Source organism: Sinocyclocheilus grahami, unplaced genomic scaffold (genome assembly GCF_001515645.1).
Source record: "Sinocyclocheilus grahami isolate Dianchi unplaced genomic scaffold, SAMN03320097.WGS_v1.1 scaffold1546.1, whole genome shotgun sequence".
Taxonomy (NCBI): Eukaryota; Metazoa; Chordata; class Actinopteri; order Cypriniformes; family Cyprinidae; genus Sinocyclocheilus; species Sinocyclocheilus grahami.
In genome coordinates, this window is record NW_015506725.1 from 130,148 (window position 1) to 154,315 (window position 24,168).

At 39.5% G+C, this 24,168-nt stretch overlaps 1 protein-coding gene across 1 annotated transcript; it reads right to left on the reverse strand.

The window, feature by feature from the left end:
* Positions 1-1,882: 1,882 nt before the first annotated feature.
* On the reverse strand, positions 1,883-19,699 carry LOC107571073 (uncharacterized). The gene is made up of 19 exons (XM_016257353.1): positions 19,633-19,699; positions 18,047-18,182; positions 17,537-17,722; positions 16,101-17,191; positions 15,899-16,000; positions 15,570-15,734; positions 15,335-15,482; positions 15,162-15,227; positions 13,418-13,652; positions 12,761-12,961; positions 11,478-11,762; positions 10,986-11,165; positions 10,350-10,890; positions 10,115-10,254; positions 9,536-9,891; positions 6,786-6,896; positions 6,484-6,701; positions 2,596-2,662; positions 1,883-2,456 (listed from the first exon to the last, which is right to left on the reverse strand). The coding sequence occupies exons 1-19, from the start codon at positions 19,677-19,679 to the stop codon at positions 2,388-2,390; spliced, it is 4,344 nt and encodes a 1,447-aa protein (XP_016112839.1). The 5' UTR covers positions 19,680-19,699; the 3' UTR covers positions 1,883-2,387.
* Between the last annotated feature and the right edge of the window lie 4,469 nt (positions 19,700-24,168).

The following is a 24,168-nucleotide window of genomic DNA, read 5'->3' on the forward strand; positions in this document are numbered from 1 at the left end:
GGCTTCTGTTGGATGTCTGTCCCATCTAGTGTAGCTCTGATCACTGAGTGGACCCCAAACCTCACTTCCATACAGCGCTATGGGCTGAATCACACTAGCAAAGATTTTACACCAAATTGGAAGCGGTATTTCAATATTTTGGAATTTTTTCTTGATTGCGTATAGAGGTCTTCGAGCTTTATCTTTGAGAGCATTCACTGCCAAACTGAAACTCCCCGATGCAGTGACGATCAGGCCGAGGTAAGTGTACTGCATCATGTGTTCTAGACTGAACTGGTATCTGTGTTCCTGACATCTGGGCTTTTTCTGAAAGACCATAATGTTGGTCTTTTTGAGGTTTACTGCCAGGGCCCAGTTCTGGCAGTAGTTGTCCAGCAGGTCCAGGTGCTGCTGTAGTCCCTGTGTGTCTATCTATCTATCATCTCTATCTTGTCTGTCTGTCTGTATATCTATCATCTCTCTATCTTGTCTGTCTGTCTGTATATCTATCTATCATCTCTCTATCTTGTCTATCTATGTATGTCTGTCTGTCTATTACTCTGTCTGTATGTCTATCTATCTTGTCTGTCTGTCTATCTATTAATCTGTCTGTCATCTCTCTATCTTGTCTGTGTCATCTCTATCTTGTCTGTCTGTCTGTCTATCTATTAATCTGTCTGTCATCTCTATCTTGTCTGTCTGTCTGTCTGTCATCTCTATCTTGTCTGTCTGTCTGTCTATCTATTAATCTGCCTGTCATCTCTATCTTGTCTGTCTGTCTGTCTATCTATTAATCTGCCTGTCATCTCTATCTTGTCTGTCTGTCTGTCTATCTATTAATCTGCCTGTCATCTCTATCTTGTCTGTCTGTCTGTCTATCTATTAATCTGCCTGTCATCTCTATCTTGTCTGTCTGTCTGTCTATCTATTAATCTGCCTGTCATCTCTATCTTGTCTGTCTGTCTGTCTATCTATTAATCTGCCTGTCATCTCTATCTTGTCTGTCTGTCTGTCTATCTATTAATCTGCCTGTCATCTCTATCTTGTCTGTCTGTCTGTCTATCTATTAATCTGTCTGTCATCTCTCTATCTTGTCTGTCTATCTATCATCTCTCTATCTTGTCTGTCTATCTATCTTGTCTGTCTGTCTATCTATCTATCATCTCTATCTTGTCTGTCTGTCTGTTAATCTGTCTGTCTGTATATCTATCTATCATCTCTATCTTGTCTATGTATGTCTGTCTGTCTGTCTATTAATCTGTCTGTATGTCTATCTATTAATCTGTCTGTCATCTCTCTATCTTGTCTGTCTGTCTATCTATTAATCTGTCTGTCATCTCTCTATCTTGTCTGTCTGTCTATCTATTAATCTGTCTGTCATCTCTCTATCTTGTCTGTCTGTCTATCTATTAATCTGTCTGTCATCTCTCTATCTTGTCTGTCTGTCTATCTATTAATCTGTCTGTCATCTCTCTATCTTGTCTGTCTGTCTATCTATTAATCTGTCTGTCATCTCTCTATCTTGTCTGTCTGTCTATCTATTTCTCTCTCTTTTTTGTCTGTCTGTCATCTCTATCTTGTCTGTCTGTCATCTCTATCTTGTCTGTCTGTCATCTCTATCTTGTCTGTCTGTCTGTCATCTCCATCTTGTCTGTCTGTCTGTCTGTCATCTCCATCTTGTCTGTCTGTCTGTCTGTATATCTATCATCTCTATCTTGTCTGTCTGTCTGTCTGTCTATCATCCCTCTATCTTGTCTGTCTGTCTATCATCTCTCTATCTTGTCTGTCTGTCTATCTATTAATCTGTCTGTCTGTATGTCTATCTATCATCTCTATCTTGTATGTCTATCTATCTATCTATCTATCTATCTATCTATCATTCATTTTGTTCTTCACACAAAGTGGTGAAAAGACACCAGAAGACATATATAACTTGTATGTTGTTGTCATAATGGAGATAATTCAATTCATGTGGAAAATGGCCAGGATATTCTTAAAATAAATTGTGTTCCATGGAGTAAAGTCACAGAGCTTTGGAAAAACACAGGGGTGAATGAATGATGACAGGACTTTCATCCAGCTATGAATCAAATGTGCTTTCCACAGAAACACAGACTTGTCCAGACCAATTTGTTACAGAGCATTTAATATTTGACAAACAAATACATTAACACATTTTAAATATAAACTAACTTGCAAGTGATCAAACATTGTTAAAAGAATACATAGAAAAACGTGAATGTTACTCAGTGCAAACATCAGTAAACAAATCCCAGTTTCAGTATGTGTGGTGTGGTGTGGTAATCTGGCTTCATTTTGATTTAATTTTTTTGCATGTATGAGAAATCATTCATTTCAACTGTAAGTTCAGTAACTAAGAGTGAAAGAATCAACGTTTTGCAACAGTTTCATAAGTCGTCAGCAGTGATGGTGAGATTAATGGGATTCCCCAGGACCAATCCCTCATCTTCGTCCTCCTGCAATGAACAAATTGTCATTGTATTGTAAAAACAATAGTCATCCATGTTTTGCAGTCAGCCTTTTAGAAGGAAAACACTTGATGGACAGGCTGAATCATGGCTAAATGGCATGCAGCACCAAAGAGCAGTTACTCGCCTCATCTTTTTCTTTGTAGTCTTTCTCTGTGCCTCTGTACGATACCACATGGATGAGGGTGTATACTCTGTAATGGGAAATAACAGAGTTTCACGTATCAAATAATCAAGTTCCATACATGAGTGTGTACATATATATGTATATAAAAGTAGATCGATTGTTCAGGTACCAGGTACCAATGTGGTAGTATGTGATGCGAGTTTTACCTGTGGTAAAGCATAGCCAAGAACTGAATGATGAGCAGAACGGCGAAAGACAGCAGAAACATCAAACTCAAAGGCTCCACCCTCAAGGGGTCCGGTGCCAAAGTTCCGTTAGGATAGTACTTTGGAATATTGATGCTCAGAACGTCAGTGCCAATGGCCTGAAGGAAGAACGTTGCTACAACCCAAAGGACGTTAATTATGAAGTACAAAAACACTGCCTGCAAAACAAGAGAGAATAGTTCTCATTTAGTAAATGACGTTACAAGCCTGGACAGATGAACATTTTCATTTGCCAACCTTACCTTGTTCCGTAGTGACTTGAGCTCCCGTGTCACTTCCTCGAGATGAGCTTTGTCATCTTGTATGGGTAGTAAATAACGCTCTATAAGTTTCTTCCAGAAATCATGTTCATCCTGGTATAATAGGGAAACATATAAAAGACTTTACAGTTTGGGTGCAGTTAATTTAGCCAAATACATTACTTATCCATTTATAATCTACTGAAGCTTTTCACAACATGATTAACCCAAGTAAATCTACATTATTTTTGATTATAGTTGATCTTGGAACAGTATTCCTGCCAACCTAAGTTTATACACCAAAACCAATTCCTAAGCAATTCCTACTCATAACTGGTGGTTACGATTGGTGTTCCAGGCCCTAACCTTAGCTTTAGCCCCTAGCTATTAACACGAGACTGGTATAACGCTAACATCGAATACCTCTGAAATTACTTAACTTGATTTGACGAGTTTGGACATGTTCTTGGATCAACTTTCTTGCTGTTCCTGGAATAAGGTTCCTACTAAGCAATCAGATTTTAGGTGCAGGGTTGGCATTAGGGCTGGGTTGGCAATTGTAGAGTTAGGTCCAATCATAGTAAAACAAGCTAATCAAGGTCTTCAGGGTTATTAAAACTGTTTCCCAACCCTATTCCTGGAGGCACCCCAACTCTAAACATTTTTCAACTCCTAATCAAACACACCTGGGGCTGGATTAGCTGGCTAGCCAGGCCTGCATTCAGCCCCGACAAAACGGTGCAAAACGTGTTTTAAACGGAAACGGTGGTGCGTTGAACACTCTGTTCTGATGACGCAAGAGTTGCAACCATGGCAGCTGAGAAGGCCATTCTTTGTGTTCTTTTTGAAGAATTTTCAGATGAAAAGACAAACATTTCAGGTGAAGGATAATCCACTTCTTACCTCCGAGACTGTGTTAGGATCTATATGACCTTATTATTTTTATTGTGAGTATTAGGCTTATCATTATTGCTGATCACTGTTGTTGTGCTATGTTATTGTAATATTTACCTTTATATAATCAGAGGGGTATAGAACAGTTTATGAAAGTGTCACTCCATAATACAATAGCAAAATATATAAATATGTATAGTATTTTTAGGTCACATTAATCAATGTCTAGTACACCTTCCTGAGGAAAGGATATGGACCAGAAGACATTGCAATTACTAAATGATATTTAGACAGACTTAAAGAAGTTCCAGATCTATACTTGTGCTCTTATTATTTCAGTTATTTTGCCTTTAATGTAAATAAACATGTGCAAACAATATTCTTGCTCTTGTGAAGTTATTTTGATGTTAATTACATTGTGTGAGCTGTCTCTTTAATACCATGTGGTTTACATGCATGTTGCTGCTGATTGGGCTGACATGTTTGACACACCCACCAAACAAGAGAAAACTCATCTCAAACACCGTTGCACACCGTTTCCGGGAAACATGTCGTTCAAACCGGAAACCTTAGCAAAGCGTTGTGCACCGGTTTGAGCTTGAATTTGCCCCAGGTAAGTTTCAGTTTAGTTTGCACCAATCCTGGGTTTTAGGTACCATGAAAGTGGCTTGGCTTTTAGCAGTGTTCATCGCCGTAGTAACTTACGCTCCACAGCTAACCTGCTCCGGGGCAGGTTATGTTCTAGTTTAGAGATCGCAAACTGAAATTTGACCAATCAGCTTCAAGAAAAGTGACACATCTCTGATGCAATACAGCCACTCCCCCAGTTTCTCTTGCTCCAAATTAAAGGGCACTACATAGTAAAACATTTTTAAAGATAAAATCATCTGGCTTTTAGTGATGATTATTTATGATAACTATATGATTTATATATTTATTATAGCCTTAATCCATTACACAAGCCATATTAAAATAATAATGATTAATCTTTTATTTTAAATGAATATAAATATATACAGATAATATAGAATATATATAAGCTTTAGAATTAATGGATAAAGCTTTAAGCATGACTACATTTGAGTCTCTTTATCATCAACTATATAAACTAACTTCACGAGTTTCACTTGATATGGCAAGATGTTTTCTTTTAGTTGTCCTCTTTCACTGACAGCTCTTTCCACCTTGCTGTGTAAATGTATTTAAATTAATATTTTCAATATTTTAATCTATGGCAGTGAATTGCGAGAAGTGAATCACAGTTAAAAGGCATGTGATTGGCTGTTAATTACTGAGGTCCCGCTTTCACGTGCACGCGCTTCATTAACTCAGGATCAAAGCCTGAGTTGACAGAGAGAGTTGATGGTCAGCATCATGGTACCAACAAAGCCAGATTGGTTTGGTTTTGTCAACTCAAAACTAATCCTGTAACTCTGAGTTTGTTCAGCCACTGTCATGGTACAGGCCCCTGAATCAACTCAACAGGTCATTAAGAGACTCCAATATCTGCAAAGGATGGGTCAGATAAGGGAGACATCCAAAACGAGTACTACTGGGGGTTGGCCACCCCTATACTGGAAAGCTACAGACAGGCTCCTCATTGGAGCTACACTCTGGACCAGAGTTGCCCAGCCCTGGTTTCTAGGGGGTAGTTTATTGTTAGCTGGAGTTAAGGTAAGTGTTGTGTTTGATGCATTGATGGGAATGGAGATCCAGGAACATGTCCTACTTGTGTAAATCTCATCAGAACATCAACCATCCAAAAAGCATTACCTCAGATAGCTTCTCAACCTGTGGAGCCACAAGTGTTCTTTCGATTGCCCTCTTGACGCGTCGCTCCAGTCTCTGCGCTCCGTTCTCGATGCGGTTGGACTTCACGATGCGCCTGGCAGCTTCGTTCAGAGCATACTGCAGTTCCTCCAGCTGACTCACACTCAACACGTCCTCGGGACCCACTTTATCCCTCAGCTCCTCGTTCAGGGTGTCGGTGAGAATCGACACCAGTTCCTCGCACAGATCCTCCTTGTTCTTGTTTCTCAGTGTGTAGCGGATCTGCTCCTGAAGGTTTCTCTTCAGATTTGCATACGTCAGTTTCTTCAGGAACTCTTTCTTCACGGGCTCCACCCAGTCTGTCCGTTTGAATAAGAACGACATAAACAACGATTCAACACACAGACCAACTCAGAATAGGGTACATATGAGGAGTGTATGCAGTTTGAATCAGAGATTCTCATTCCATTACTAATCTGAGACACCCATTTAGTTCATAAAACACTGTACTGACAAGATAATCATGAATCATGAATAAGAGAGATACCTGTAGGAATGGATCGAAAAGAGTGTATACTCTGTAATGGGAAATAACAGAGTTTCACGTATCAAATAATCAAGTTCCATACATGTGAGTGTGTACATATATATGTATATAAAAGTAGATCGATTGTTCAGGTACCAGGTACCAATGTGGTAGTACGTGATGCGAGTTTTACCTGTGGTAAAGCATAGCCAAGAACTGAATGATGAGCAGAACGGCGAAAGACAGCAGAAACATCAAACTCAAAGGCTCCACCCTCAAGGGGTCCGGTGCCAAAGTTCCGTTAGGATAGTACTTTGGAATATTGATGCTCAGAACGTCAGTGCCAATGGCCTGAAGGAAGAACGTTGCTACAACCCAAAGGACGTTAATTATGAAGTACAAAAACACTGCCTGCAAAACAAGAGAGAATAGTTCTCATTTAGTAAATGACGTTACAAGCCTGGACAGATGAACATTTTCATTTGCCAACCTTACCTTGTTCCGTAGTGACTTGAGCTCCCGTGTCACTTCCTCGAGATGAGCTTTGTCATCTTGTATGGGTAGTAAATAACGCTCTATAAGTTTCTTCCAGAAATCATGTTCATCCTGGTATAATAGGGAAACATATAAAAGACTTTACAGTTTGGGTGCAGTTAATTTAGCCAAATACATTACTTATCCATTTATAATCTACTGAAGCTTTTCACAACATGATTAACCCAAGTAAATCTACATTATTTTTGATTATAGTTGATCTTGGAACAGTATTCCTGCCAACCTAAGTTTATACACCAAAACCAATTCCTAAGCAATTCCTACTCATAACTGGTGGTTACGATTGGTGTTCCAGGCCCTAACCTTAGCTTTAGCCCCTAGCTATTAACACGAGACTGGTATAACGCTAACATCGAATACCTCTGAAATTACTTAACTTGATTTGACGAGTTTGGACATGTTCTTGGATCAACTTTCTTGCTGTTCCTGGAATAAGGTTCCTACTAAGCAATCAGATTTTAGGTGCAGGGTTGGCATTAGGGCTGGGTTGGCAATTGTAGAGTTAGGTCCAATCATAGTAAAACAAGCTAATCAAGGTCTTCAGGGTTATTAAAACTGTTTCCCAACCCTATTCCTGGAGGCACCCCAACTCTAAACATTTTTCAACTCCTAATCAAACACACCTGGGGCTGGATTAGCTGGCTAGCCAGGCCTGCATTCAGCCCCGACAAAACGGTGCAAAACGTGTTTTAAACGGAAACGGTGGTGCGTTGAACACTCTGTTCTGATGACGCAAGAGTTGCAACCATGGCAGCTGAGAAGGCCATTCTTTGTGTTCTTTTTGAAGAATTTTCAGATGAAAAGACAAACATTTCAGGTGAAGGATAATCCACTTCTTACCTCCGAGACTGTGTTAGGATCTATATGACCTTATTATTTTTATTGTGAGTATTAGGCTTATCATTATTGCTGATCACTGTTGTTGTGCTATGTTATTGTAATATTTACCTTTATATAATCAGAGGGGTATAGAACAGTTTATGAAAGTGTCACTCCATAATACAATAGCAAAATATATAAATATGTATAGTATTTTTAGGTCACATTAATCAATGTCTAGTACACCTTCCTGAGGAAAGGATATGGACCAGAAGACATTGCAATTACTAAATGATATTTAGACAGACTTAAAGAAGTTCCAGATCTATACTTGTGCTCTTATTATTTCAGTTATTTTGCCTTTAATGTAAATAAACATGTGCAAACAATATTCTTGCTCTTGTGAAGTTATTTTGATGTTAATTACATTGTGCAGCTGTCTCTTTAATACCGCGTGGTTTACATACATGTTGCTGCTGATTGGGCTTGTGAAGTTATTTTGATGTTAATTACATTGTGTGAGCTGTCTCTTTAATACCATGTGGTTTACATGCATGTTGCTGCTGATTGGGCTGACATGTTTGACACACCCACCAAACAAGAGAAAACTCATCTCAAACACCGTTGCACACCGTTTCCGGGAAACATGTCGTTCAAACCGGAAACCTTAGCAAAGCGTTGTGCACCGGTTTGAGCTTGAATTTGCCCCAGGTAAGTTTCAGTTTAGTTTGCACCAATCCTGGGTTTTAGGTACCATGAAAGTGGCTTGGCTTTTAGCAGTGTTCATCGCCGTAGTAACTTACGCTCCACAGCTAACCTGCTCCGGGGCAGGTTATGTTCTAGTTTAGAGATCGCAAACTGAAATTTGACCAATCAGCTTCAAGAAAAGTGACACATCTCTGATGCAATACAGCCACTCCCCCAGTTTCTCTTGCTCCAAATTAAAGGGCACTACATAGTAAAACATTTTTAAAGATAAAATCATCTGGCTTTTAGTGATGATTATTTATGATAACTATATGATTTATATATTTATTATAGCCTTAATCCATTACACAAGCCATATTAAAATAATAATGATTAATCTTTTATTTTAAATGAATATAAATATATACAGATAATATAGAATATATATAAGCTTTAGAATTAATGGATAAAGCTTTAAGCATGACTACATTTGAGTCTCTTTATCATCAACTATATAAACTAACTTCACGAGTTTCACTTGATATGGCAAGATGTTTTCTTTTAGTTGTCCTCTTTCACTGACAGCTCTTTCCACCTTGCTGTGTAAATGTATTTAAATTAATATTTTCAATATTTTAATCTATGGCAGTGAATTGCGAGAAGTGAATCACAGTTAAAAGGCATGTGATTGGCTGTTAATTACTGAGGTCCCGCTTTCACGTGCACGCGCTTCATTAACTCAGGATCAAAGCCTGAGTTGACAGAGAGAGTTGATGGTCAGCATCATGGTACCAACAAAGCCAGATTGGTTTGGTTTTGTCAACTCAAAACTAATCCTGTAACTCTGAGTTTGTTCAGCCACTGTCATGGTACAGGCCCCTGAATCAACTCAACAGGTCATTAAGAGACTCCAATATCTGCAAAGGATGGGTCAGATAAGGGAGACATCCAAAACGAGTACTACTGGGGGTTGGCCACCCCTATACTGGAAAGCTACAGACAGGCTCCTCATTGGAGCTACACTCTGGACCAGAGTTGCCCAGCCCTGGTTTCTAGGGGGTAGTTTATTGTTAGCTGGAGTTAAGGTAAGTGTTGTGTTTGATGCATTGATGGGAATGGAGATCCAGGAACATGTCCTACTTGTGTAAATCTCATCAGAACATCAACCATCCAAAAAGCATTACCTCAGATAGCTTCTCAACCTGTGGAGCCACAAGTGTTCTTTCGATTGCCCTCTTGACGCGTCGCTCCAGTCTCTGCGCTCCGTTCTCGATGCGGTTGGACTTCACGATGCGCCTGGCAGCTTCGTTCAGAGCATACTGCAGTTCCTCCAGCTGACTCACACTCAACACGTCCTCGGGACCCACTTTATCCCTCAGCTCCTCGTTCAGGGTGTCGGTGAGAATCGACACCAGTTCCTCGCACAGATCCTCCTTGTTCTTGTTTCTCAGTGTGTAGCGGATCTGCTCCTGAAGGTTTCTCTTCAGATTTGCATACGTCAGTTTCTTCAGGAACTCTTTCTTCACGGGCTCCACCCAGTCTGTCCGTTTGAATAAGAACGACATAAACAACGATTCAACACACAGACCAACTCAGAATAGGGTACATATGAGGAGTGTATGCAGTTTGAATCAGAGATTCTCATTCCATTACTAATCTGAGACACCCATTTAGTTCATAAAACACTGTACTGACAAGATAATCATGAATCATGAATAAGAGAGATACCTGTAGGAATGGATCGAAAAGATGTCATCTCTTACCACTCTCAGGCACAACATCTTTTGTCTCCAGAGTATCGTAATCATTGTAATAATCGTCATCATCATCATCGTCGTCATCGTCATAATCTGTGTCATCATTAAATGGGTCATTTTTTTTCTCACAGCTTTTGGAACTCCCACTGTAAGATTCATTTGAAGCAACCGTTGAGGAAAAAAATAAGAAAGTTTCTGCTGCAATGCAAATGTAATCCAAATACATTTTCATATTATTTACCTTTTATCAGAACAAGTGTCTTTTTCCTTGTCGTCCTTGTTGAGATTCTCTTTGGACTCCTTCTTATGAGGCGTCTCCTCGATGTAGTCCAGGATGCGTTTGTTTGCATCTAAGCTGCTCTGGACTTCATGGGTGCTCTGAGCCTTCGGCTCGTCTGGCTCGGTCTTGGCAGCAGGTGTGTTTGGATTGACGGCTTGCTGGATTTGTTGAAGGATTAGATTTTCGGTCTCCTGAGTGACTTGGATTTTCACGTCCCAACAGCACATTTTGCAGTCGCGATTGCACACGACACCCACTTGCTTTTTCTGCTCCTTGCCCTTGTTAGATTCTCGAGTGCCCCAAGATACAATGTGCATGTTGACTAGGGAATATATCGTGAGGAGGAGATATCCACTGGGAATGCAGATGAAGTACATTAGACCGTAGATAATCAAAGTGCACTCTTGAGGGTGAAGGATGGCTGTCACCATGTACAGGATCGCACCAGACACCAGGAAGAGTCCAGTGGGGGTTATAAATGTTCCCTGTTTAACCATGTCACCTAAAATAAGAAGTCCAATAAAATGGAATATCGCCAAGCATGTTTTCAACACAATTTAAAATACAAAAAAACAAACAATAATTAACAATGATTACCAATAATGGAGAAGAAGGATGCAGTCATCAGGAATGCATATATGACACTGAGAATGGCAGCAATTGTGATTTGGAAGTTGGGTTTGGCCACAAAACATATGAGCATGTAAACAGTTGGAGGTATGACAGCAATTACTATGGAAAGAGTGCCTTCAATTCCAAACACAAATTGGAAAGCTCCTAAAAAGGAGGAGAGAAAGAAAAGAGACAGTTTGCAGACTTTGCACTCCACATCAGTTTTCATACTTATATATATTCACACAGATGTATTCTGCACACAGTTCAAGTTGGTAAATCAAGCTGCATCTTGGGGCATGGTTAACCATCTCAACCAGGTCTCTACCAGATGAGGTAATACACAAGCCCTGAACAGGTTGACCAGATGGTCTACCAGGTCAACCTCAGCCCCATCAGAAGCTGGTTTTAACTGACTTTTCCAGCAGGGCAGTTGAACCACCGTAACACGTTTTTCCCCAGTCTTTAAATATTTACCTGCTATCATGAGGGTGACAGAGGCAGGTCCCAGGATGGAGGAAGCCACAGTGAAGATCTGATATAAGATGTAGAGCATGGATATGGAGGTGTTCCTCTTGACCGTGTCTTTCCCGCTGTGGAGCAGATCGAGAGTGTTGGCCAGTGTTGACGGACCCCATCGACGCCTCTGGTTGTAAAACTCTTTGAACTCTTGCGGTGAGTTGGTGAAAGCGTCTGAAGCAGCGTTATACTCCACCCGCCAGCCCTGCTGCAGGAGAAGAGTGCACAGCCAACGGTCCTCACCTAAATGTGAACGGTTGAGTAACATGGTGAACTGGTGGGGCATAGAGAAGCCTGACTTTCAGCGATCATCAACTACACAGAAACATCAGATGCAATAAGTCATAGACATCTCGCAAACCATCTGCTTTACTGAATAGAGGTGCTGTGTTGACTTGCAACTGTTATTTCAAGGATCTATTTCTACTTGATCTAACCAAACGTTGATATAACCTTTTCATGTTGATTAAGTTACATTTTAGCTTAATTTTAAATAAGACCATTTAATTATAGATGTTACAGCAAGAAGCACATTAAGTTGTGTTACCTGTAAAAATCTTTTATGTAACATGCTCTGTGAAAAACATTCATCGTTTCTCTCGATTCCTGCGTAAACACATTTATCCCACCTCTCTTCATTAACTATTCAGTAAAACGTTTATCTTGCATCTAAAACCACATTTGGTACTTTAAATGCTCCATTTTTCAGTCTGAAGAAAAGCTAATATTTTGTAATATAGATAGTTTAGTTGTGGTGTCAGAAATGGGAAATGATTATTCTTAACTCATTGAAAAACAAAACTGATCGTATATGGAAAATGCATGCATGTTTGCTTGGGAGTTTTCGAAGCGATCCTCCCACGAACATGCAGTATGATTAAAATGCCATGTTAAATGTGCATAAGTGAGTAAAGTGGATATATACAGGTAACATGGCATTGACATATCGGGCGAGTCTTTTTTTCTCCAGTTATTCCACTGCAGTGGGGTGAGATCAGTCCCAGAAGAAGACACATTTTCACCCATTAGGCATTTATGACAAGTGTCCATACATACCAGGAAAATACTATTTGTATATACTGTCTCATTGGATGACAAGATAGTAGACACATGTATGAGATAATGAAACTGCAAGTTATTTATTAAGCATAAACAAGACTTCTAGTGGATGGTTAGCATGCTAGTGAGATATCCAATGCTACAGAAACAGGAAGGGGTTCTGAGCCTGAGGAAGGGTTTACCTTGATCATACTGCACATACTCAGAGGCTTGTGTGGCTTTGGTTGTGTATCGTTTCAGGACGTTGTCGTCCATCAGTGCAGATCCTCTGAACAGACTGAAACAGCCTGGACTGCACAGAACCGACCCAAACACGTGCTCCGCCGTCTTCTGAAGCCAGTGACCCACTGCGTACTCGAACTTCTGATACCACACCATTGGGCCTGAAACATCACATACACAGAATCGCTGTTTTGAACAATGGAAAAGTGGAGTGTCGTGCTCATATTGCATGTGAGCATTTTTATATTCAGGTTATGTCTTTCAGATAGTTATCATATTGTAAACGTTGATTCGCGTGTTTTGTTGAGATTAGTTATGTGATCTTTTCGATGGCTCTTTCTACTCTGCGGTGTTAATATAAAACTGCAGTGACTGCCAGGAATGGTTTATGTCAGTGGACTTTGTATGTTGATCAGAATTTAATTAGCAGGGATATAAAAGGGCACGCCATTATCTTTTATAGAATCCAAACTGCTTCTTCTTTTTTCCTTTAAGTCAGGTATATGTTTTTGTAAGTGTTATGCAATTTGACATCCTACATTTCCTATAAGTAAAGCTTTTTTCAGAAGATGACAATATCTGTTCAGTTGTTTGATCTGAACGCAGATCATTTTTACCCATTCCTGTGGGGTGGATGCGTCCACAGGCTGCGCCCACGGTGTCATACATTCTCAGCCGATCCACGAGCAGAATCAGAGCAGCGGGTTGGAAGTCTGTGTCTCCATCCAAGGCCATGATATATGTGTTGTCATCAGATATGTGCCTCCTCTTGCTGTCATTGTCATTAGAAGGTAGTAAATAACTCTCACCATCTAATGATATGAGACTGGCACGACATGGGTTGTTTTGTCTCTGTAAGAACACACAGTGTCAAAAACAGAAAGTGATTTTCAGCAGGGCTTAAAAATGAAAAAAAAATAATAATAATAACAATTAAATCGCTTCGCTCCGAGCAAAATCAACATTATTCTTTACTTAAAAAAAATTATAATAATTTCACAAAGAGAGTCTTAGTCTGGTATCTTGCATCTAGTCATAGCCAATACTGCATAATCTTTTATAACCAGATTTTGATATTTTAAACGAAAGGAAAAACTGTCAACGCTTTTAAGAAATGTAAGTATTTTTTCAAGAAAATGTTACAAACTTTCAATGTTTCCATTCAAAGCGAAACTGAAGCCTACGTCTCTCATTAGGCACAAATCCAAATGTTTCCATATGTGCGACGTATCTGGATGGTAAAATATTATTTATTATGTAAACTATAGGCTTTGTAAAACATCATCCTTCATAAAAGCTATCCACCTTATTTTTCCCATCAAATCGGGCGTGGACTTTTGTATATTTTATGTGCGAGGCTTCTGGTCTCATCCGCTTCCAGCTATTTTTGGCTGTACAAAACAGCTCGTTTTGCTGCTTGATATTGCAAACTGGTGTTTCTTAAGCAGTTTTACAGTTTACTGCACTTTGTTGTTATTCTTGCTTTTAGTTATTATGCCGCCCGCAGTTGGAATCAGCTTCCAGAAGAGATCAGATGTGCTAAAACATTAGTCACATTTAAATGCAGACTCAAAACTCATCTGTTTAGCTGTGCATTTATTGAATGAGCGCTGTGCGATGTCCGAACTGATTGCACTATATTTTATGTATAATCGTTTTCTTAAATTCATTTTAAACCTCTTAATTTTTTTAAATAATTTTCAAATTCCTTGTTTTATTGTTGTGATTATTTTTTTTCTTTTCTTTTATGTAAAACACTTTGAATTACCATTGTGTATGAAATGTGCTATACAAATAAACTTGCCTTGCCTTGCTATTTCCCTACAGTGGCTAATGAACTGGAAGCGTCTTGCACATTCACAGAAAACGGATTACTTCCGCGGTGAAACATAAGGTGGATAACAGCGCGGTGGTCACGCTGAACGGATACTGTACTACGGACTATTTAAATTGAGCAGTGTAACTTTTTATATGTTTCTTTAACTCTATTGTTTATCACTGCATTGTTTTCCCTTCTAAGAGAGGAAACTGTATATGACCGTCATTTATGGCAAGCAAGACATCAATCAAAACTGTGAAGCTTTTGCAAAATATAGAAAACCAGCAGGATGCCGCTTTCTGCCGTCTTGGTTTCCTTTCCGTGAACTTTGGTCGGAGCGTGTCACAATGAATGAAACTCAGCGCATTTCTTTCTTTCGTTTTGCTAATCTGTTAATGATTTAAGTGAAATATATTGGGTGTATATATATGTATATAGTTTTATTATAGTTTTAGTTTTATATATAGTTTTATTCTGCAGGTGCGTGATGTGACCTTGTGTGAATCCATGTTATACACTAACCAGCAATTCAAAAAACGTACTGTTATTTTCTGAGGGTTTTTGACATTGTATCCTTTCCATCCAAGCAGGTAGTACAGGTACATGATCTGAAAATGCACACACGCTCAGTCTGGTTCAGGTAAACGTTCAACATTAACAGTGTGGCAAAGACTGAATTATTTGTCATGCTAAGGAATAAGACTTTGAGATTCACCTGTGACCATCTCTTTTTGTTTCGAATCAGTTGTTTGTCTTTAAGATGGACGTAAAGCATGTTTCCCTCTGGCATGACAATCATAAGACGACCACCATATGGTGTTTCAATGATGGAAACTTCATCAGGCTCCTTATTTGTAAACACCCTTACAAAAACAGTGAAATATAGTTTACAGTTGGTTGTGAAATATATATATATATACATATATATTATATACCAAGCTTTGCGTTACCTGTACACCTCCATGACTACTTGTATGAGGTCGCAAACATAGGAGTTGACAAGCTTCATCTCCGTGTCTTTTTCTAACATGAAGGCATCATCGACATAAATATGGCACTCAAAGTCAAAGCAATCCTTGTGTTCCTCCTTTGGATCCCCTCGGTATCTGTCCAATCTAAAACCAACAAACAAGCCAGATGAATGGAGAACTGCAGCCGGTCATTTGAAACCCCTTAGGTGAAAAAAAAGCCTTAGCGATCATTTCTTTGCTTAAAAGGGGTTTCAACCAACTGGGCTTTGAGCTGAAATACATGTATAATACTCATCCATCATAGATACCTGAACATTGAAGTCATGATTTTCAGCATCTCATCGTATGTTTCATGCCACATTGTTGCACAAAGGTAAATGACACAGTTTTCCACTTCATTGTTACTACTACTACACGACAGAAACAAGGAAAGGAAACAGTCAGACTAAATTCGTGCACTTGTACTGTATTACGTGTATCATTTCAAATACATCATGGTTTTATATGTACCTCTCCTTGTTTGCCGTACGAACCACTTTCATTTTCATGTTCAGCAGCATAGAGAGGTCAATGAAGGCGGATTCATACAGGCGGCGTACGAAAAGTTGGGACGTGCGTTCGATTCTCTGTACCTTTATTTTCCAGACGTAATATGTGCATGAGACCAGCCCGAGCCACATGCAGACCCCCTCCAGCGCCAGCATGGAGAAAGGCCACATGGAGTATGGATTGTTGAGTGACGTTTTGCAGATACTATAGGAAATTTCCAACATTATAACCGAGGTTTTATTGACGTCCTTGAGAGCTTCAAGTTCATGACAAAATGGCCAGAAAGGAGTATGAATTGTAAAATTGTCGCCGGAGCTATATAAGCTAGCAGTTTCAGACGAAGGGACCAAACTCTCAGCTTGCGTCAAGAAAAGTATTATGCCCAGGATTAGTGTTGCTGGACCAGTTAATGACACAGGCAGAGCAAAACCAAATCTCATCGCGTGGATCTTGCAGGCCACAACTCCAAACCAGTGGCACGCAGCAGAGCAGAACGCCTGCAGGGAAAACAGCCCAAGGCCTATCTCTACTGTGCCTTTACTGGCTTTGGTGAAATCATTCCACACAATGGGAGTCTCAGCAATCAGGCAGTAATACAGAAAGTACACCCCCAAAGTCAGCGCTATTCGAATGAGGCTGGTGAACAGATAAACGGCATCTCTGAAAGTGTCCAGTTCGCTGAGCATTTCCTGAATGTTAGTGCTGGCCTGAAAAGGGTTCTCCCACCAGTTCAGAGAAACCAGCAGCGATGCAAAAATCGCAATGCCTACATATATGTAACAACCTTCTACTTGTCCTGGGACAAAAGAGGATTCTCTCACGAAGTAGTCGACCACCAGTAGTACGTAGCCGCTGAGCACTAGGATGAGGGAGCATATGGGGTAGAGGATCATCCAGCTCTGCGTCTGCAAGCGGAAGGCGATCTGAAGCACGGCTGAAAGGATGCAGATGCCTCCGGGGATGCTGAGGTTTGTGAGAACATCAAGCTTAGGCATCACAATGAGCACCAGTATCGCAGTCCCGACTGCCACCAGACTCTCAATCCCACACATCTGCAGAAGCATTAATGACAATCATTACATGTGCACACTGAGGCGTCCATTGCATTCAAGGTATACGTTTCACCAGTCCATGCATGTTTGAGATGCAGGAACTACACCAGGATTTACTCCTCTGCCATCAAGTCATCATTGTTATATAACAGCGCGAGCAGACTATATAGTCAATAGTCCGTTGATTCATGGGCCAATGTCTCGCATGTGACTTTCCTCTTTTCATGCCTCATCACCCACTTACAAACCCACATATTAGGAACTGTTAGACTTATTCAATTCTTTTCCTATAAAATGTGTAGAAAGCAGTGTTCTCCTGTGTTAATCTGCATCATGTCAACTCACGATTCCCAGTGTCCTTGTGTTCGGGGCCACATAGCTCTTGAAGACGCACTTCCACAGAGACTTCAGGAACATCAGCAGGTTTGGCATCACTAGCACACACATCAACATCAGTGAGTAGAACTGTTTGTCCACGTTGTTTCTCAAAGACACTGGACTGGTCAGAGTGGTCAAGACCAGCAGAGAGCCCTACAATACAAAAAATGCCTTTAATGTGTTGGATCACTACACGCAGAATCATCTGTGCATCACTGAATCTTCAGTGTTGCAATAAGAAACAAGGTAACACTTTATTTTAATATGATGTAGTTACACGTTGCATGAACTTACTCTAGTAATGACAGTAAGTCATGCATAATTACAAGCAACTAGCCCTTAACCTAACCCAAGCCCTAATCTTAACCCTATAGTAAGTACATGTAGTTAATCATGATGGCTCCAGATGTTTGTGAGTTCCTGTGAATGTACACGTCGCTGTTATCCTCCATCAATATTTATGCGCATGTAATTCACCTTGCTCATGACCCCGCTGACCAACACGAGCAGGCCCACAATAATGGCCACCAGGTTCTGCAGAATCTGAAAGCATATTCTCTTCTTCTCTTTTTCGGCTCCGATCGGGTTCAGCTGGAACGGGTCCCAGGTGTCTCTGTACAGACAGTCAATGTGAAAGGTAAAAAAGGTCAGTGTTTGTGCTAGATTAACAGCTTTGATATGCCTGCGCAGCTCCCATAGCCAATCATTATTACTGCTGCATATCAGGACTAGATCTTCCAGTGGATCAACTCCATTGCACTCATTTGCTCACTAACGTGACATATTAAAACAATTTGTGTCCATAATATTTGTAATATGTAGTAACCATATTATATATGCAATAAGGCTCTTGAAGTCATGCTGTATATTGTGAATACAGACAGTCACATTTAACAACATAAATTCACGATATGACACTCTCACACTTGGCTTAACGCACTCTTAAGTGAGAGTGGCGTGTAGCATGCACCACTGACGTGTGACATTTTCTGTTCTGCTGATATGTTTTTACATAAATATGTATAAATTTAACTATAGTATAATGTATAATAGTTGTAAGTGTTACATATGACACATATAACAGGAAAAAATGCACCTAAACCAAACCACATAAAGACAAAGGGAATGTTATTAATATTGCCATATTACATATTACATCTATATTACTACTTAGTAACATATTACTAGTGGTTTCATTGTGTGTGTGTGTGTGTATATAATATAATAACACTAATATAATCACTCATAAGTATGTATACACACACACACACACACACACACATATATACACAAATACACACACACACACACAGAAAAAAAACTAAAAGTTAAAAATTTGTTTTGTGTGGTAACATCTAAATTAATTGATTTTATTCAAATAAAGAATACAATCTTTTTTATTTAACATTACTGAATCAACCAACAAAACTACATTTTAAGGGTAAGATCAGGTTGAAATAGCTTTTACAGGTGAGTAGAAGTAGAAATACAGGTTACCACTTTTTACAGTGCACACACACACACACACACACACACACTCACTCACACACACATGTCTGGTCAGCTATCCTTATGGGGACTCTCCATAGCCATAATGGTTTTTGTACTGTATTGTATATTCTATTGCCCTACGTATGATTTATAAGCTTTTTCCCCATGGGGACCTCAATTTAGTCCCCATGAGTCGGTGTGTATTCAGGTTTAAGTCCCCACCGGGGTAGAAACACACACGCACACACACATGTAATTTAATTCTAACTACTTGTAATGCCCTAATGACAGTGTGCCTTTACTAGTGTAACTTTAATCTGGCTGTGTTGTTCAACTTGAAGCATCTTATTCAAGATTAATGTTAAATGAAATATTTTAAATATTAATCTAAATCAGTCAATAAAAATATTAAATCTGTTGTTGTGTGAATGTGGTACTGTGTTTATCTGTCAAATAAAAGCACTGTTTTGTATTCATGATGAATTCAACATATTTTACCTCAGTAAATGAAATGAAAGCATCAGTGTAAATGGATGAGTGATTATATTAGTGTGAGCTGGCGTGTCTTTCACCTGTGACGGCCTTCTCTCTTGCGTCCCCGCTGCTTCAGTTCCTCCATTTCTGAACACCGACGCTTACTCCATGGACCGGTGCTGGGTTATGTTGTGCTTACCAGACAGAGCTGACTCAAATCTCACCTTAAGTGATGGGTGCAATATCCGTGCCCCATAAAAGAGTTTAAAGATCTGTGAGATTCATCCCAACTCAACATCCTTATTACATCCCTGATCGGAAAACATATGTATGACTCGGACCAAAGTTCAGTCATACTTTTAACATAATCATAATATTCTATTTATTCTAAAGTAAGAATATAATGTTTTGAACGATTTACAAATATTGAATTGAAGGATTAATTAATAGAGATAAGCACTGAAATTACATAAAGTCATTACGCAGAAGTTAAACCAAAATGATATGAACTGAGACATCTTTATAGTGGATGCGCTTGATCACTTTTCCCGTGGCATGCTATGTTTTAATGACAGCGAGGAGTGCTATAGGTGCACAATAATTCATCTTTAAACTAAACTGCAGATCTCATGTTATGAGGAAATAGTTTAGTGAGAACAATGATCACTTACTAAGATATTATGGCAGACTGCTGGATTCGGTGGAACGGTCTAATGTCTGGTTTGAATAGGTCCAGTGATAATAGCTTACTGTACAACCGCAGCGGCACGGAGGTGTTGATGGCATTTGAAGGCATCTCCACAACATTATGAAAAATACCACTGTATTTGAAGGACACAACTTGAAGAAAACGGTCAGATTTGCACGTTTCCTTTTTAAAATACTTTGTTAGTGACACACCAAGGCAGACAATTCTATTTTCAGTGCAATAAATATCGGCCTCTGTTTCCACTAAAAATAGCTGAAAGATGTTCACCTTATCAGCAAAACTGTATAAATTAAATTTGATTTGAATTGTTTAAAACAATACTATTCTAAATACTACACAATAAATACTATTTGGCCAGTGGAAAAGAATGAGATCAACTCTATTCTAAAATATTTATCTTGAGAGCTATTTTAAACAGTTTTGTTTTATGGATATTTTGATATATTTATTCTAAAACATAAGATTAATAAGGCAATAAAAATAGTGTATGGCACAAAAGGCATTTATAGTCCGTATCTCATATTTCCTTAACATCTTGTACCTCTGACGGTGTTAAACATGGAGTCACGTGGATGGGAGTATGCATGGAAATGATATGCAGATGAGGTTATGCACAGTAAAACTAGACGTTGTAAGCTCCATTTGTGGTGATTTCGGGGAGGAGACGGCGTGGAGATGCACGTACACACAATCGTCCCCTGACTGGGATTTATAAAGGGATTTTTGCTCAGGTTCTGGTGCTTTTCTGACAGGATCTGTCATCTAGGGCTGGATCTGATATTTCTGGTGTGGACGCATGATTTAACAGGGTATTCAGTACAGTGGTTCTGCACACACTCATACAGGTGCACTTTCTTCAGGAGTTGTTCCAAACTCTTTTGTGCAGTCTGTTGAATGCGTTGCTTGCTTTAGCCAGTGCACTGTATCTCTTTGCATTAGCAGTTATTAATATGATAAACCTATGTAGCCCATCCGATAACAAGTTCAATGAAAAACCTAAAAGTACACACACATATATATATATATATATAAATAAAAATAAATCAGTATTGGTGGTTTAGCTAATAGCCTAAATATGGAATTAGGTTTCTACATGAGCACTTTATACAGTAATTCTGATCACATTTCCAAGCACATGTTTCCTCTTCCAAACCACTTCAGTCTTTATAACTACTGAGCGTAACCCTCTCTGATGTGTAATTGTTTACGGGGGAATAATACAGCCGTGTTAGCCTTGCAAGTGCCGACGGGATTATATCAACTTTGTTTGTTGGATTTTGCACTGTGTTTATATAGAAATGTCTTTCTGCCTCTTTCTCTTTCTAACTCAAGGTTGACTGAAGTCTAAAATGAGTTTCTGAAAGCCTGAGAACTTTCTGAACCTCAGAGTGGAAAGGTTTGGTTTGCTCAACCATGGGGGTGTAAACACTTGAGTCATTTTACTTGATTACTGTACTGACGTATAATTTGGGGGATTTTCCCTTGAAGGGCTGTATTTTCTGTGCTCCACTGTGGTGTATTTTAATAGCTGCTGTTGTATGCACTAGACCAGGGGTGCCTAAACTCGGTCCTGGAGGGCCGGTGTCCTGCAGAGTTTAGCTCCAACCCTAATCAAACACACCTGAAGCAGCTAATCAAGCTCTTACTAGGCATACTTGAAACTTGAAGGCAGGTCTGTTGAGGCAAGCTGGAGCTAAACTCTGCAGGACCGAGTTTGGGCACCCCTGCACTAGATAGATGTGTTTGACCTGTGCCGTTGTGTTGTGTTTTGTTTTCTCCTGCATGTCTGTCTGACAAAAGATTTTATGCATTGTATGTTTAAGCAATTTCACTTTGCACTGAGAAGATGATTCAATATGACGAAACAAGAATCTCCTTTCTTCCTCTTCTTTATTTTTTATGTTTTTTTTCCCCTTGGGTACTTCTACTTTTTTAATACTTGAGTACAATTTAAAGTAGTATTTTTATTTATTTACTTTTACTTTTACTCAAGTATGTTTTTGGCAAGATACTTGTATTTTTTAATTGGGTAAACCCTGACTTGAATATAATTTGGAGTCATTTGTCACCTCGGTTAGTCAGGAGACTGTCATCAAATGTTGTGTGATCACACAGGCTGGTAAATCAGAGGAAGCAATCCTCGCTAGTAGTGCTGTCATTCAGCCAGCGGTTCTAGCAGATGGTTTGAGCACTGAGAGGCATTTATTTGCTCCCAAGAGGCCAGATCATCCTTTGCCACCCAGTCACACTCGAGGCTCCTCAAACTGAAAAACAAACAGTCCAACACACAGGCAGAGGTCAGCACAGGCAAGCAGTCCAATAAAACAATCTTTCACTGCAAGATGAAGAGGGCAAGGAAAGACTAGCAGGTCTTACAATACAACGGACACACGGGGAACCGAAACACAGACGGCACAATACAACCAACAGAGAGGCACTCGAGAAAAATAAATAAAAAGTCCACTGAGGGCCTCTTGTGATCGACAAGTGAACAACGCCAGCAGAGCGCTGACAATAGTAGAAAAGTGAGCCACAAGATGACAGCACATTTATTTGAAAAAAAAAAATCCAAATTATAAATGATGAAGGGCTTCAACTACAGAATACTACATTTCTGTAAATGTTTGTGATTAAACCTAATCTTTAACACCTAGGAAACTAGGGCACGATCATTTCAATCAGTGCTAGTCTCCTGTGTCACGATCCAGAAATGGGTCATGGAACAAATGTGTTAAATGCAAATAATACAATGAACACACAAGGAAAACAACAACTTTGATGTGAAAGCACATTTTCATTAAATGATGATGGTCTAAATAAACAAAAGCTGGCTGAATGATGTAATTTCAAACAAGATTAACTGAGAACAACCACTCAGTGAAGCAATGAAGGAAAAGGTTGACATATTCAATAACTGCATTGAATGAAAAAACAACAACAAAAAAAACATTCAGTACTGAAAATGTTCCTTTCTCCGAAAACTCGCAGAAATATCCCAGCGATCATCTTGTTCAAGTCTGCTTTACTGCTGTGCTGCGAGAAGATTGTGAGGCCTTGAGATCCAGTGTGATGTGAAGGTAAAATGTGTGTATGTGAACCTTCGGATGAGACTTGCTAATCTGTTTCTGTAAGTAGGGCATTTGATACTGATTGATGACAACAGCTAATCACGAGTCGAACTGGAGCGTCTCATAGCTGATTCTCAGCTGGAAGCTTCATTACAGAGTCAGCGTTAGATTCAGACGTGTTAGCTGAGGGCTGGACTAAACTCTGCAGGACAGTGGGTTCCCACACCTGCTCTGTGTGTTGCATTGTTACACAAGCGTGGTTTAAGGTGTTACTGCTGACTGCTGCTGCGGTATATCAACAGTGTCGGACTATATATGGAAAGCTGTGGCAATGCACTGTGACGGTGTGGAATCTGGAACCGAAACCAAAAATACAGAGAACCCCCCCCTCCCACCAACCATAAGCTGCTATTGCTTACATGCAACAGATTTTTATCCTGAATATGTTGATTTCACACTTCATGTCTTGTTAGTTTTCAAATGACTGATTTATGATTGTTCACCTTAAACGTGCATGTGGTAATTTATTAAAAGTGCATGTGGTAATTTACATGCGGTTAATCTTGTATAATTACAGTCATTAGGTGTGTTAATCACACTCCTTAAAGTATTACACTTTGGTTCTGCACGTGAGTGTGTGTGTGTGTGAGTGAGTGTGTCTGTGTCTCTCTCTCTGTGTATGTGTGTGTCTCTGTGTATATGTGTGTGTGTGAGTCTCTCTCTCTGTGTGTGTGTGTCTCTCTCTGTGTATGTGTGTGTCTCTGTGTATGTGTGTGTGTCTCTCTCTCTCTCTGTGTGTGTGTGTGTGTCTCTGTGTGTGTGTGTGTCTGTGTGTGTGTCTCTCTCTCTCTCTCTCT

Coding starts and splice junctions, on each gene's coding strand:
- LOC107571073 (XM_016257353.1), bottom strand. CDS start 19,679: ATGGAGGAACTGAAGCAGCGGGGACGCAAGAGAGAAGGCCGTCACAG. Junction 12,962..13,417: donor CATCCACCCCACAGGAATGG/GTAAAAATGATC, acceptor GTGATGTTTCAG/GCCCAATGGTGTGGTATCAG. Junction 10,891..10,985: donor ATCCTTCTTCTCCATTATTG/GTAATCATTGTT, acceptor TTCTTATTTTAG/GTGACATGGTTAAACAGGGA.